Source organism: Carassius auratus, chromosome 4 (genome assembly GCF_003368295.1).
Source record: "Carassius auratus strain Wakin chromosome 4, ASM336829v1, whole genome shotgun sequence".
Lineage (NCBI taxonomy): Eukaryota > Metazoa > Chordata > Actinopteri > Cypriniformes > Cyprinidae > Carassius > Carassius auratus.
In genome coordinates, this window is record NC_039246.1 from 16,058,969 (window position 1) to 16,075,726 (window position 16,758).

Genomic DNA, 16,758 nt, shown 5'->3' on the forward strand with positions numbered 1-16,758 from the left:
ATAATTATAAGTCACAATTTTCTACAAATGTAGCAAATGAAAAAGAAAGAAAAAATTCTGACAGGAGGGTTTTATTGGTAAATATTCAGTGACGTTACCTTACGTCGCTCCGTCGACACAAAACTCCAGACAAGAGAAATCGACCCAGAGCTTAATGTGAACACTTTCACCTCACAGACGGTTGAGTTTGGAGCTGGTCACAGCTAGTGCTTAATCTCTCTTTCACCATGGCAACGTCTGTGAAGCTCAATAACGGGGCAGACATGCCCATCGTCGGACTGGGCACATGGAAGGTATGGTCTAACTTCTCTGATGAGGGTGATTTCACCCTAGCATTTTTGGTGCGCACCCGGGTTCGATTGATGTCAGAGTTCGGTTCGTTTGGATGATGAGAACGCTGTCTTCCGTACTCGGATGCGCACCCGCGAAACGTACCTATGGAAGCATATGGGTAGCAATATTCAATTTGGAATGTAATATGCAAAACGACAATGCAATTTTTTAAAATGGCAATGCATTTCTGTATTTACATTTACATTTTCCAATACATTTGTGCAACGTTTGGTGCAAAATGAAAATTAAATTACATAATTTTCATTTGCCATTTCACACACTACTTTTAATATGTAAAATGAATACTAATTTTAACGCTTTATAAGTTGCAAAAGTAAACTTAAAATGTATTACAGAAATGATTAGATATGTATAACATTCAAATGGTATTTTTCTTAATTGCATGAACACTCACAGTCAAGACACTTACGATTGCACTTTCATTCAGTGTCCAGCAATGAATGTAGCAAAATTCAATGTGCACATTTAAAATGCATTCCGAGCCGATCACGTGTCCGCCCCCTAGCGCCACGTCAATCACTGCGTGAACAAAGGGTTGCTTGCAGAAGGTCAAGAGACTCAAGACTTAAGAGGATTCAAGTGAGAGAACATGGACAAGACAGTTGGTCCGTGTACGTTTTGATCATTCCAAATAAACTATATGGAGCAATCCTCAAAATATGAATGCATGTGTCTAGAGAAAGTAGTTTGGTCATAGTGAGTAAGCAGTTTTACCTCTTATCATTCTTTTTTGTGGCTGTTAACTGATAACATTCAGTATGTGCTTTGTTTGATAGATAAGATGCGATACTGAGAGGTAAATTTATACTAAAGTGACTAATGAGGAAAGAACATTGTTACTATTCTCCATATGCAGAATCATATTTGGGGAATTTTTTTTTTCCTTTTTTTCCTTTCCCATATCATTTATATTTTCCTTTCCTTTCCACTCAGTTTTTTTCCTTTTTGGTGATTATATTCTGTCTTCCCAGTCTCCTCCAGGTAAAGTGGCAGAGGCTGTGAAGGCAGCCATCTCTGCAGGGTACAGACACCTCGATGGTGCCGCCGTCTACAACAATGAAACCGAGGTCGGAGAGGGAATTCAGGCCATGATAAAAGATGGTGTGGTTAAAAGAGAAGAACTTTTTGTGGTCAGCAAGGTATGCCAGCTTGCATCATTTATCTCAAGAATAGTTTTTTTTGTTTTAATGTAATGGAAGGTCATGTGCTGATTTAGTAGCTTTGAGATGAAGGAAAGACGAATTCATTGCATGTCATTTTGTTTCACAGCTCTGGTGCACCTTTCACGAGAAGGCCTTAGTGAAAGGAGCTTGCCAGAAGACTTTAAGTGACCTGAAGCTGGACTACCTGGATCTTTACCTGGTTCACTGGCCAATGGGCTTTAAGGTGAAATATTAAAAATATTTGAGAAAAGTCCATATGTAATGCCTTCCTGTCTGTCATTTATTTCTAGTATTTATTGTTGATCTTCACAATGAAAAGCTACATTTTCACTGTAACAATATTCAGAAATACTTTCATCATTGCTTTTCAGTCAGGGCCAGATCAGTTCCCACTGGACAGTGAAGGGTTAACTATTGGTGACGACACCAATTTCTTGGACACCTGGGAGGTATGACGACAAGGATTTGATTTGTAAAGTAAACATAAACATTCCTTTTTAACAGACTCATCTGTTTTACATATTTCTGCATTCATAACAACTTTCATTCCAATTGCAGTTATTGTTTTAGCTGTATTTAATTTAGTGTTATTATTGCGATGTTTGTTAGGCTATGGAGGAGTTAGTGGATGCTGGGCTGGTCAAGGCCATTGGCATCTCCAACTTTAATCGAGAACAAATTGAAGCCATCCTGAATAAACCAGGACTCAAGTACAAACCTGCCAACAATCAGGTCGGTACCGTATTCTTCTCTTTAAACACAATTACAGACGGACAGAGAAAGGTCACTATGTGTCTAATGACCAGCATTTCACCTGCAGCAACTGTGTAATCCAATGCTCCTTTCATCTCTGGTTACTTGTCAAGAACAGGCACAGCTATTCGTCTAGATATAGGCTTAAAATATCATTAGGACACTGCTTGACTTTTAGTCCGCAGGCCTAATGCTTGTTTTAAGGGAGATTTTGTTATAGGGAGTGCAGTAATGTTTTGTTAAATGTGTGAATAATCTCGAATATCTAAGTAAAAAACAGCATTTGTATCAATAATTTTTTTTTAAAGGTAAGCAGAACAACCGTTTTTAATTTTGTTAGTAATAAGAAATGTTTCATGAGCATCAAATCAGCTTATTAGAATGATTTCTGATAAATCGTGGGACACTGATTGATTACATTAGTTAGTGATTATCAAAATCCTGTTTTTTTTATACTTTATTTTTCTTCTCCAGATCGAATGCCACCCCTATCTGACTCAGGAGAAGCTGATTAACTATTGTCGGTCCAAAGGCATCACAGTCACTGCATACAGTCCTCTGGGTTCTCCAGAGAGACCTTGGTAGGCCGACGTTCCCAGACACTGAAGCGGTGTCATTTTTTTGCTATGAGGGTTCAAGGTACAGTTTATATATGTTTTCTGTGAACAACCTTTGAGCTTTCTCTCAAACTTAGGGCTAAACCTGAAGATCCCTCACTGCTTGATGACCCAAAAATCAAGGCCATTGCAGAGAAGCACAAAAAGACTACTGCCCAGGTGAGGAGACCTCGGTCCTACTTATGTCAAAGCTTTTTCTTGACTTATAGAATAATATTTCTTTGACATCCATGCACAGGTCCTCATCCGCTTCCACATTCAGAGGAATGTGATCGTCATCCCCAAGTCCATCACACCTCAGCGGATTCAAGAGAACTTTCAAGTAAGTTCATCTTCAGAAATCACATCTTCAATAAGATTATTATTATTATTGATTTTAATTATTTTACTTTTTTATATTTTTTGACACCAAAAGGCCTTTGATTTTGAGTTGAGTCAGGAGGACATGAAGACCATTTTGGGCTTCAACAAGAATTTCAGGGCTTGTCCAATGCAATGGTGAGTATGGTTCCCAGGTTATGGTCATCATGGAATTTTAGAAATGTCATGGAAATTAAATGCTATGACATTAAATGTTGCATGCTCTGCAAAAAGTTAATATTTTCAGTACTGTTGTTTTGTTTTCCAATACAAATATCTAAATATTCTTAATTAAGATGCGTTTACCAGTACTTGGTGCAAATTAAAGATATATTGTTTTGTTTTCTGAGAAATGTAACAGAAAAAAAAAGATTAACATGTTTTCCATTTGAGATAGTTAAGTAAGTTTTTCAAAACTCATTGGCAGATATTGTTGTTTTAATCAAAAACTTGCTACATTTTCATCTCATCAAGCAAGTCTAAAAAAAGTTATTTACATATTCTAGTGGTTGAGAGCAGAGGTTTTCAAGAGTTTTTTTTTTTTTTTTGTAAAATGAATCAAAATAGAATGGTGATCTCTTGATTGTTTCATTCTTTGAAGGTTTGTTAATACAAGGCATTTACATTCAGACTCCATAATTGTATTCCATTCAATTTATTCCTTCAATTTTCATTACTTTGTCCTAGACAAGTCTTGAAATTTGCAGTCATCTTATTTACTAGAAATAATTATATTTATGGTAGATGTATGATTTATTTATATAAAAGAAAAATCTATAATTTTGTCCTATACAATGTATTTTTGGCTATTGCTACAAATATACCCCAGCGACTTAATATTGGTTTTGTGGTCCAGGGTCACATATATGAAAAGGGAAAAAATATTTTTGTGTAACTTATTCATCATTTAACAATGCGTTTTTCTGTCAACGCAGGGGTTTGAAGCACAAAGACTACCCATTTAATGCTGAGTATTAAAAGAAGAACTCTTGGAACATGCTGTTTAAGCAAAACATTATTGCGGCATGTGAAAATCTCTTCATTTTGCTTTTACGAATCCTCTAGTTACTGAGAAACTTCCTTACAGAGCCACTGTTTTATGTGATTTGCAGGCTTGGAAATTTAATGCAAGCCTTATTATAGCAGCCAATAAACTTCAAATGAATTTTCTTTCTTTGCTCATAAAGTTATATTTGTTAATGCTTTGACAATTTTAACCTGTTACTACTTTAGTACAAATGTAAACAGACTTGCATTAAATGTATTAAGATAAAACAACACAAATGAATCATAAGAAAGTCTAAGGAGATACTAGTAACTTTTTTTAACAATGTCACTCACTTTGCACAATTAGGCAGATAACATGAGAAAGTATTGGTCCTTTGAATAAATTTTTTTTTAATATTAATACACTCATTTTCATTAAAAGTCAACAGAAGCACTTCCAGTTCACAAGCGCAGCTCTTGTTTACATATATTGATGTATGCTTTTAAAAATCAAAATAAAGTTCTGCAACAGCTCTCTGCATATGTTTGTAAATGTGTTTCTCGTGTCTTGAACTGCTCACTTGAACATTTCCTTAAAACTAACCACACATACCCTCAAATGACAGTATTACACTTGCATAAATGTGGATAATGTAGTTTTGCTCATATCTTTCATGCAGATTACTGACATACTTCATTTATCCCTGATGCAGTTAGAAACTGGATTAATACCACTTTAGTATTCTGCATTCAATGGATAATCCTTATGCTTGGAAGCCCTGCAATAATAAGGAAAAAGAGGCAATAAGTAAACACTTCTAGAGACCTAATGCTACACAAATGGTTACAAAGTTCACTGCAATATGCATAACGATGACTCACCATTCCAGCATAAAAGCTCTCCAGTTTCTATTGAAACTCAGTATGGTGTTCATCTCGTCCTTACTCAGTTCAAAATCAAATACCTGTAGGGACAAAAGTATATGTTGACCATTTACCAAATCTGATTGGGTTATTCTTTTATATCAGGTGTACTTCTGTAACATGTAGAACATGGTTTAATTCAAATGGAAATACCTCGAAATTCTCTTTGATTCTCTTAGGGTTTACAGATTTGGGAATGACCACAACATTCCTCTGCATGTGGAAGCGGATTAGAACCTGGAAAGAATGCTCCTTGCTTAGCATATAATGTTATATAATGAAGGCATTTGTAATAATGCAAATATTAGCAAGGGTCAATTTACATTAAAACATTGTACTTCAAAGCTGTTGGATACGTGACTTTAGTCAGCATTTCATAACTAATAAAAACTCAAGTTTACACCTACCTGTGCTGTGGTTTTACCATGCTTATCTGCAATGGCCTTGATCTTTGGGTCCTCCAACAGTGATGGCTCACCTGCCTGTGCCCTAAAGAAAGTCAAATCTACATGAAGTAATTTATAGCCATCTCACTATTAATTAACTAATGAATGAGAGTACATACCATGGTCTGGTTGGAGAACCCAGAGGACTGTATGCAGTGACTGTGATGCCTTTGGACTGACAATAGTTAATCAGCTTCTCCTGAGTCAGATATGGATGGCACTCGATCTGGAGGTGAAAAGCAGTTATTGGAAAGATTTTGGCACCGGGTCTTAATCCGTTTTAAATTCTTCAGATTTACTGCCAACAACAATACCTGATTGTTGGCAGGTTTGTACTTGAGTCCTGGTTTATTGAGGATTCTCTCAATCTGATCCCGGTTGAAGTTGGAGACACCAATGGCCTTGACCAACCCAGCATCCACTAACTCCTCCATTGCCTTTGTGAGAAGACATTACAGCAATTGTTCTTTTATCAGCTATCAAATGTCAGTTACACAAATCTCTAATGTATTACCTCCCATGTTTCTAGAAAGTTGCTGTTGTCTGGAATTACGTGGCCATCCTTATCGACTGGGAACAACTCTTTTCCAGGCTGACGAATTAAATCTGCATTAATTATGCACAGAAAAAACAAGCAATTCTTATTTTATTATTATTTATATACTTATTAGTACTACCTTAGTGCCCATGGGAAAGTGCATTAAATAGAGATCAACATAGTCCAGTTTTAGGTCACTTAGGGTCTTTTCACAGGCTCCTCTTACCAAGTGTTTTTCATGGTAAGTGCACCAAAGCTGTAAAAAATGCAGGATGTAGTTAATGGCCAAAGTTCCTTTCAAATAATGTACTTGAGCATTTTTCTACATTTTAAGTGTTAAACCATGACATATATTTCAGTAATCAAAGCATGACGTAACAGTGGATTATAACACACAATAATGCATGTTATACAAATGCCTTGTGCATGATCTGTGACATGGTTTGATTTTGTGTGAGGCACATGATTGGCCTTGTGAGACCTTGACTCCTGTCATGTGCCTCAGATACTAATTTTTAGATGTGCTTCTACCTTGCTGACTATGAATAGTTCCTCTCTCTTCACCACTCCTTGGTTAATCATGGCATTTACTCCATCCCCGACTTCATTCTCATTTTCATACACATGAGCCCCATCGATGTGGCGGTAGCCGGCCAGGATGGCTGCCTTTACAGCCTCTGTGACCTCACCTGGAGCAGACTGGAGCAGGTTTCAGAATGTTTCTATTAAATCTAATGTAATGTAGGCTACATTGCAAATATGCTAAAATCTCAAAAATGAAACATAGAACGTGAAAATAATTCATATGTAATAGAACTATTTCCGGTGTTCAGTTGGCACACTACAATAAAAAACGGCAGAAAAAACAAATGCTATGATTGAAACCATCCAGAATGAAACTACTGCACAAGGAAGAAAAAAAAAATGTGAATACTCACCCTCCATGTTCCCAGTCCAAAAATTGGCATTTTAGCTCCATTATTAAGAGTTACAAATGTCATGGTGACTTTTTATATAAAGCACTTATTAGGCCTAATATAGAGCACTTGTTAGTCCACACACGTCCACAGCCTCCACTGCAGCAGCAGCCTCTTCTTCTGAAGCTTTTCTATTACGTGGGTTTGTAAGTGGATCCGATTGGTCAGGTCTGGAAACACCCCTTAGGAGGAGGTGCAGAGGTGAACATCATTCCAGCATCAAGCAGACTTCCCCCAGGCTAGAGGGATCACTGTCTATGAGAGGGATTCAAGGGAAACATACTGGGCATGCGCACATCAATACAGCGCAATTTTTGTCACACTGTATAACAATAACGACTTTTTTTGCATTATTGTAAGCGGTAGGTTTAGGGTTCGGGTAGGTGTAGACAATAGACTGTATAAAAACAGGCGTAGACGTTAATTAAACACAATCTAATAAGTAGAAAATTAAATGTATTGGTAGCTTCCGGTTTTAGCTCCCTTCTAGCCACAGGGAGATCTCGAAAGACAATAAGTTTTATTATTAAACATAATAAACTAATTTTACAATAATAGCAATTTCAGACAATAGTATTTTTTTTACGATTTCTTCTTCTTTTTTTTAAACATGAATGACATTATATATCTACAGTAATAACTGCAACAAATACATCTACATTTACAAATATTTCTTTTTTTACAATATAAAACTTTCTTTCAGACAGTTTTAAGAGTTTTTTCAGTTTTTGATTCATATAATCTGAATGTCATGATCATAGCAGTAAAGCATCTTCGTTTGTTATTTAAAACACTGAAGCACTTGTAGCATCATTATTTTATTATTATTATTATTATTATTATTATTATTATTATTATTATTATTATTATTATTATTATTATTATTATTATTATTATTTTCGTTTAATTGGAGCGGATGCCTCGAGCTTTTATTTTGACACCGTATTTCGTAATGTCGTCAGAGCTTTGTTCTGTGTTTACTCAAATCCATAACGTTCAGAGACTGTGATGTAATCTCGCGTGGTAAATTCCGAACAGTATAAATGAGCGATTTGACTTCAAGAAAAGCAGTTACATGACTAATGTTACATAATATATATAAAGTTTTTGAGGAGTCGCATAACACTTGACATTTCACAACCTTAACTTGTGTTTATCTTACCAAGCACATCTATTCATTGAGGCTATTATCAAATGGTTTTGGGGTCACCCTGTGGAGTCTGACACATCTGATTGCACCTTAGATAACACAAGTGAGTCACTTTCTAATCACTCCTCTATTTATTTTGAGGTTCTGATGTACAGATGCCATGGAGGTACATATAAAAAAATGAATGAATGACTACTGCTGATGATTGTTTATTTTTGCAGATGGATCCTCTCACACCTTCTCATGCTTGCAGTGTCCATTCAGCCACCCTCAGGAGGAAAACCTCAGAAGTCACATAAAGAAAGTCAACTCCGCTAAGTTTATGAGAAGTGAGATTGCAGTCGACCCCTCTTTGCCCAACAGCTGCCATATTTGTGGCAAAAGCTACCGCTTCCCATGCTTATTAAAAGCCCACCAGCGCACCCACACCGGTGAGCATCCTTTCCTCTGTCCTGTATCTGTATGTGGCCGCAGTTTCTCCCATTCCCAGGCCCTCCGTCGCCATAGACTCATGTGGCGAAGCACATCCTAACATCACCAAATGAACAATGAAAAACAAAACTAACCAAAAAAGCCAGAATCCCAAACTTATGACTGTCTGTACTGTGTAGAGACCTTCAGTTCACTCAGTGCCATGAGAGACCATCACAAGACCCACCCTGAAGAAGCAGTGCATCACTGCAACACCTGCGGGAAGTAGCTCAGCTGTCAAGCAGCTCTAATCAGACACAAACTAATCCACACAGAAGGACGACCCTTTAAGTGTACCGAATATGAGTCCACCTTCATTTGCATAACCTCATACAAATGACACATGCTGACCCATCAACCAGAGAGACCATTCATTTGTAACTGTGGGAAGGGCTTCATTTACCATGGTGCTCTTTTGGCTCATCAGCACATCCATTTGGAAGAGAAACCATACCATTGCATGGTCTGTGAGAAGGGTTTTCTGTACCCAGGGGCTTTGGGCAAACACCAGAGGACCCACTCCAAAAAGAATCCACGTGGAAAGAACTCTAATATAAAGAACTCTCTTTGTTCACGCTCGGACAGCCACCACACAGAGAAAACTTTTAATTGCACTCTGTGCGACAAGCCATTTGTGTTCAAGGCCAGCTTGACCCGGCATAAACCGAAAGTTGCTCAAACACCAGTGCTACCACACAGGACATAAACCTTTCCAATGCCCAGACTGCAAAAAGAGTTTCACACAAGCCTTCTACTTGCAAGTCCACACGAGGCACCATACAGGCATACGGCCTTATTCGTGTTCTCAGTGTAACAAGAGTTTCTTCAGTTCTTCCAGCCTTAAGAGACACCTGCGGATTCACACGGGAGAGAAACCCTTCCAGTGCTTGGATTGCGGGAAAAGATTTCAACAGTCATATCATCTGAGAGTGCACTTCCAGACTCACGTGGAAAAGAGATCTGAAAGCAGGATGTCTAATGCTTCATTAATGGCATCATAATCATTTAACTTAATATATTTATATATTTATTTATTTACTTTTTGTTTTCACATTTGTTCTCATACACACAGGAACCTGTAATGTGAGTCAAATTATGTTTTATATCAACAATAAGTGAAAATGTACCAAAGTCAGGCGAGAGGTGAAAATGATGTGGATAACAAACTGTTTAATATCTGTTCATTTGGTGAACAGTTTGTGTTGGTGTTATGGCTGAGGCCAATAAAAAAATGCGCTGTTGATTTATAACAACGGTTGGATTTTCTTGAAAAACACATGGTAAAACGTTTTAATTTTACGTATTACAATAACTATAAACGTTTTTTTATTATAATCTTTATTTATGTATTATTATATAAGGGTTAAATTACCTAACACCAAAGTAAAATGCGACGTAACGACATAGAAGTCTAGATTAGTTAATTTTATCTAAAAGACGAGCCATGACTGTGCCTCGAAGGTAAATTGGAAAGCTTTGGATTGTCATATTAGTTTTCCAGTGTAAGTTTAAACAACATCATATACAACAAATCCTCTCCTCTGCACTACTTACTTGCATCATCCGCCAGGTGGCACCAACACAATTAAAACGCGTTCCACGTGTTCACTGTTGCTCCAGTGTTTACAGATTTACATTTTTTTTTTATCATCATCTTTCTGACTCTGGATATAGTTATCGATTAGATTTAACAGCAGTTGATTTTGAAACTGAAGTTATGCTCAAACTATAGCTTATTGAATCTAATTTGGGTTCAATCCCATGTCTGTGGTCCATCAGCAAAGTAGCATAGGAGAAGATATAATAAAACAAAATAGACAAATGAACAAAAAAATTGGTGGTTGTATTTAGCATTGTTCTTATGTCTTGTTGTTGTTTTGTCTTTAATGCAATAAACTGACTAATGACAGTAGACATGACAAAGTACAGAAAAATGAACAAACAACAATAACAAAAGGAATGCCTATTTCTTGCTGTTAATGAGGAATGCTTATTTCTAGCTGATGACCAAAACAAAACAAAAGCATTTATCAAAAGCATTTCAGTGCGCAGTGAACCCTGTGATTCTGAGAATCCCAGAAAAATAAAATGCATTAAATTTAAGTTTTATACTTTAGGTCTGGAGACCGTATTCAGAAGGTGATTAATGTATTTTAAGCCTTCTGAATTCATATGCTATAGCTTTGTCATTAATTTTAGTATACTTTTTTTTCCCTCCAGTGAGCTCGATTGAAAGTGGATCATCCAGATTTGATTGGTAAATTAATCATTTAGACTGATTTTCCAAAGCAGATCAATTGATTCTTTGAAAAGATCTGACTTTTTCCACCAACTGGACATTACTGACTGAAAATCTAGACATTTCTGTTAATGATATGGCTTTTGAATAATTGGAATGTAAGTTCAAGTTTCTCGGACTGCTTTGATGAATACTTAAATGGTTTTTCAAATCAAAAGATTTGCATCCTTTGACAAGCTTGAAAGCTCCATTACCCTGCATTTTTTCTTCTTCTTCCTTTGGGTTTACTACAGCTGTCATTACTGGACTCCAATAAAGGAAGATTCCTGCCTTTTTTCTCCACTCAGAGAAACATAAAATCAATACATATATATGATTTTATATTAGACATTCTATATTAGAACACAAAGCAGCAAAGGGCAGACACTTGTGGGTGGTTATTTGGAGTCCTTCGGTCCATTTATTGTGTAAATGTTTCCAGCTGGGACAGGAGAGGCCGGCGTCTGCCCAGCTGCTGTGCACTGACCTTCCACTTACAGCAGGAGGGACAGAGTCCTTTACTAATGCAAGAAGCACAACGATCCATATGACTTTGAAATACTTTTTTGGTGATTGTCTATTTCAAAAGAGGATTTTATTTCAATCAACTGTATTTTCAGGCTGTACGTTAGGGCCATAAATGGGGCTCCAATATGTAGATGAGTTTCTTGATTGGAACAGATGGAGAAATTTAGCATTACATTACATAACTGGTTCCTCTGCCATGGATAGGTCCCAACACAGCTGATGAAAACATAGTAATAATCCACACAGATACAGTACATAAATACTGTCTAGTGAAGTGAACAGCTGAATGTTTGTAGGAAACAATTCAATACATTTCAACTTTAAATCACTGCTTTTGGCCAAAATCCATAATAATGTTTCTTGCCGTGAAAAATCGATTTTCTAATTTGTCCTCTTTTATCACTTACATGTTTAGAACTGTTTTGGATGTTGGATGTTCTTGATCTGTGCATATTTATCTTCTGGTTCAGACAAGATTATTATTATCTTTTTCATGGGGAAAGCACTATAGAGGATACAAATCTTAAAGTCGATTGTGATTACAAACATGCAGCTTTTTTATAAGGTGATAACTGATGTACTGGAGTTTATTGTGATGTTTTTAGCAGCTGCTTGGGCTCTCATTCTGGCGGCACCCATTCACTGCAGAGGATCCGTTGAAGTGAAGCAAGTGATGAAATGATAAATCATCCAAATCTGTTGTAATGAAGAAACAAACTCATCTACATCTGGGATGGCCTGAGGGTGAGTATGTTTTTATTTATTCATTTATTTATTTATTGCACTCTTCCTTTAATTAAACCCAAGACTGTAAGAGATACAATTTGATGTGATTTCATTCCAGTTGAGCATGAGGATGCGCTAAAATCCTTTTGATTGTACGACTAATCACAGTGCAGAAGAGTTTGATTAGTTCTGAAAGGCCTACAGTTCTTTATTACAGTGTAATGAGTTCAATTAAAGACAGGGATACAGGATTTTTAAGTGACAAAAAGGCTATTTAAATGTTTGTCCAATGTAATTTTACTCTCGTCCTTAACTTAGCTTTACAGAACTTTGGCAAACACGAGGACGCTGTTCTCTCTCCCTCCATTTGTGTTATCTAATTTCCCCTCTCATCTCAAACAATCAATTACCTGGCTGAAGTAAGCCCTTAATGCCATTAACTGGAAATTGCCTTTGCGCCCATGCAAGCCAGATAAACCAGATTAGCCAGTGGTGATTGAATTCCGTAGGGCCGAGACCCTGACGAGGACAGATTCCCTCATCTGCCAAACCTCTGCAGCATTCAGTCCATAAGTCTGTGTGAACAGCTAACAGCTCCCTGTTTGAGTTTTTGCTTTGTTTCAGAGAGCGGATTTTGGAATCTGGTGTTCCAGGGATTTGTTTGAAGAAGTGAAGACAGATGTGTGATGACACAAGTGAAGGTGTGTGTGAGAGAGATCTGGTTCTTCAAGCACTATCATAACTAGTAATCTCCACTTTAAAATACATGCTTTTAATCTGTCTGAATCTTTCTGTACTTTATGTGTGTGTGTATTATTTATTTATATGCAATGAAGATATAATTGAGTTGCATGAAAAAATGTAGATTCTTATTGTTGATTCAAAGCATATGTAAACTTTATAGTGGCAGTTACTAGTGAGGTCTGCAGACCGCAGCTCCTGCAGTCAGAATAACAATGATTTTAATTGGAGAAAACAGAATTTGTCTGACCTGGCAGTCGTTCGGCATGCTCAAGAGGGCCTCAGGAAACAGAACATGTGGTAGTTAGTACCTGAACATCTGATGAATGAGAGGCACAAACACACCTTGACACAGAATCTTTTTAGCTTGGGACACAATCAGTCACTTGACTGCTGGACAAATTAAATGTAGGAGTGTAAATATTAGTTCAGACAATTATTTGATTTGAGTTTAATTCTTGAAATCAGTATATTCAAGTGTCTTGAAAGACTTTATAAATAAATAATTTTGGAGAAACCAGTTTTAAGCCACATATTAATGGTGTATAACACAAAAGGAATGAGTGAAGGCTAGTTAAAGAACATTTCTATGTATATTTTCCAATTATTCCAAAATATGCATAATAATAATTCAAAATTTGGGAAGGAAAGCAACTGTTAATTTAGGTCATACTTTATTTTAAGGTCCAATTCTCCTTATTAACAAACCATTAGCTATTATCCATGAACTCCTAATTTGTTGCTCATTAATAGTAAGGTATTAAGTTTAGGAATTGGGTAAGATTAGGGATGGTTAATATGTGCTTTATAAGTATGAATATACAGACAATGTGTTAATAAAAGGCATTCTAATAAGCATGTGAATTGGTCCCTATACTAAAGTGTTTCCTTAATTTGCTTTTAAAATAAAGCAGTTTGAACACAGCAGCATTAACTTTCTTAAAATCAATTATTTGAAATATATAGAAAATTAATTAATTTGCAACATGTAATTTTTAGCATCAGATCAATGTATTTTTACAGCCCAAATCAGGTTGCTCTAAAATACTACAGTTCAAAAGTTTGGGATCAGTAAGATTTTTAATGTTTTTTAATGGAGTCTCTTGTGCTCATCAAGGCTGTATTTATTTGATCAAAATATAGAAAGAAAAATGTAAGTTTGTGAGATATTATTTTAATTTCAAATATTGTTTTTCTCATTTAATATACTATAAATACTATATACTATAATATACTAATTCATTTATGTATTTATCTTTGGAAACTGATACTCTTTTCTGGATACTTTTATGAATAAAAAATTAAAAAGAACAGCATTTATTTAAAATTTAAGTCTGTTCTACAATATGAGTCTTTACTAGCACTTTTTATCCGTTTAACACATCCTTTCTGAACAAAAGTATTTATTACTTAAAAAAGTAGTGTATATTGTAACACAAGATTTCCATTTTTAATAAATTCTTTATATATATATATATATATATATATAAATATGTATTATATAAAAAATTCTTACATTTGGTATCTTCATCAAATAATCCTGAAATATGTATCACTGGTTCCAGAAAACATGAAACAGCACAACTGTTCCCAACATTGATAATAAATCATATTATAGCATATTAGAATGATTTCTGAAGGATCATGTGACACTGAAGACTGGAGTAATGATGCTGAAAAATTCAGATTTGCATCACAGGAATAAATTATATTTTAAAGTACATTAAAATAGAGACTGTTATTTTAAATTGTAATAATATTTCACAAATTAACAGTTTTTTTCAATATTTTTGTTCAAATAAATTGATGAGCACAGGAAACATCAGTAAAAACATAAAAAATCTTACTGATCCCAAACATTTGAACAGCAGTGTATATTGTTGCCCTAGTTGCATGTGTTCAGAGAGCATCCCAAATACATTTGAACAGGTGTGCAATGGTACAGCAAATATCCTCTGTGAAAAAAAAGAAAAACCATTTGTGGAAATGTGTATCAGAAAAGATAAAGAGACATGCTGTTAAGGGAAACCACTGAAAGATACTTTAATGACACTCAAACTGGGGCAGACAGTGCATTTCTGTTTTAGGAAGTCATTAGTTTAGGAAAGGATTCACATGCGGTCAAACATAGTCCCGTGAGGGTCATTGCCTATATGAGGTGAATGTAACTTCAGCGTGTGTCTAGTGGGCTCTGTGATATTTAATAGCTCTTCTGAGAGCATGATAAAGTTTTAATGCATACATAAAGAGCCCTGCCTCTGCTTAATGAGCTAATCCGTTTAATGCTAACTTCACACCCTCCAAAGAATGGCTTCCAGTCTCCCCTCAGACACAAGACGGCGGCACGACTATAAATAGACCCCTATAATAGATTAATGCAGTTTCTGTGATTTGTTGTTGAGGTCGGTTTCCGAGGCTTCTACAACTAGTGACAAATGAAGGTGATTATCAGATTATTGTCTGTTGCTCTTTCTCCGTCTTACTTCCTTCCTCTGTTTCTTCTTTTTTCAATTATGAATCTTCAGATCTGTCTTCTTCTTTCTTTCTTTTTTTTGAGTTTCACACATGTGTTTCTCCACATTTCACACCACTCCGGCTTTAATGATGAAACTTTCACTTTCAAACACTCAGACAGGGCCAGTCTACCAAAAGCGTCAGTCGGCGGCTGTGCCACTTTAGTGGCCTAGGGTTCTATGTTCAGACGGTAAGTTCAGAAATAGCTGGTCGCACAAACTTATTTGAGCTGTGTTATTCCCTCAGAGACAAACTTCCAGCCCTGGAACCAATTAGAGCAGGAGGAGCCCCTCCACCAGTCCGGCAGAGGCAGGTGCTACTGGCGTTCCTCTGGAGAAGTAATCAACAGCACCTCTGTTCTAAGGTGAGATGGGAAACTTTGGAGAGTGCTGGGTCACACTCGTCTTTGACAGACTGGCGTGTGAAAGAAGTTTAAAGGAGTGTTTGAATTCTCCTTTGAGATATTTTTGCACTTGTTGTACTATAAAAACATATGACAGGATATTTACATATCTGCCTTAAAGACACAGTAGCAAAAAACGGTTCTAAGAGACACAATGGATGAGACTTTACTAAACACTTTACAGTATTGGGTTAAATTTGTAACATTAGTTGATGCATTAAGCATTTGTTATTCTAGTTTATTGCTAATTTATAAATGTGCTATTGTTTAAATTGTATAAATTTATGCCCATTGATAATACATAAATGTCATACAACTTAAAATGTTAAAAATGTATTAGTGTACGCAAAATTAATTTTAACCTATAGATTCGTAAATGTTTTTTCATGTTAATGGTTAGTTCATGATTCATAATGCATTAACTAACTGAACCTTATTGTACCAAAATTTCCAAAAAAAAAAAAAAAAAAAAAAAAAAAAGTGCTATTACCATTTTAATGGTAGGTAATATATTTTTTTAGTAGTCTCTTATGCTCACCAAGGATGCATTTATTTGAATAAAAATGCAGAAAACACTCATATTATTATATTTTATGGCAATTTAAAGTAATTTTTTTATATATATATTTATATTTATATTTTTTATATTATATTTTTTATATTTGTGCAAAACATAATATATTTTTTCAGGATTATTTTATGAATACGCAGTTCAAAAGAACAGCACTTATTTGAAATATAAATGTTTTGTTATATTACTTACACTTTTGATCAATGTGTCTTTGCTTAATTAATATTATTTCTTTTTATCAGGACGAGATAGCTAGA

At 35.6% G+C, this 16,758-nt stretch overlaps 2 protein-coding genes and 1 pseudogene across 2 annotated transcripts; 2 read left to right on the top strand and 1 right to left on the bottom strand.

Moving 5' to 3' along the window:
- The first annotated feature begins 186 nt into the window (after positions 1 to 186).
- On the top strand, positions 187 to 4,514 carry LOC113060692 (aldose reductase-like). The gene is made up of 10 exons (XM_026229818.1): positions 187 to 293; positions 1,326 to 1,493; positions 1,624 to 1,740; positions 1,889 to 1,966; positions 2,127 to 2,249; positions 2,745 to 2,851; positions 2,965 to 3,046; positions 3,126 to 3,209; positions 3,303 to 3,385; positions 4,183 to 4,514. Exons 1-10 carry the CDS (start codon positions 228 to 230, stop codon positions 4,223 to 4,225), a joined length of 951 nt encoding a protein of 316 aa, XP_026085603.1. The 5' UTR covers positions 187 to 227; the 3' UTR covers positions 4,226 to 4,514.
- Positions 4,515 to 4,896: 382 nt separating this feature from the next.
- Positions 4,897 to 7,362, bottom strand: LOC113060681 (aldose reductase-like). The gene is made up of 10 exons (XM_026229810.1): positions 7,081 to 7,362; positions 6,674 to 6,841; positions 6,282 to 6,398; positions 6,119 to 6,196; positions 5,919 to 6,041; positions 5,724 to 5,830; positions 5,566 to 5,647; positions 5,312 to 5,395; positions 5,117 to 5,199; positions 4,897 to 5,013 (listed from the first exon to the last, which is right to left on the bottom strand). The coding sequence occupies exons 1-10, from the start codon at positions 7,141 to 7,143 to the stop codon at positions 4,971 to 4,973; spliced, it is 948 nt and encodes a 315-aa protein (XP_026085595.1). The 5' UTR covers positions 7,144 to 7,362; the 3' UTR covers positions 4,897 to 4,970.
- Positions 7,363 to 8,071: 709 nt separating this feature from the next.
- LOC113056710 (zinc finger protein 664-like) lies at positions 8,072 to 10,368 on the top strand (annotated as a pseudogene).
- Positions 10,369 to 16,758: the final 6,390 nt, after the last annotated feature.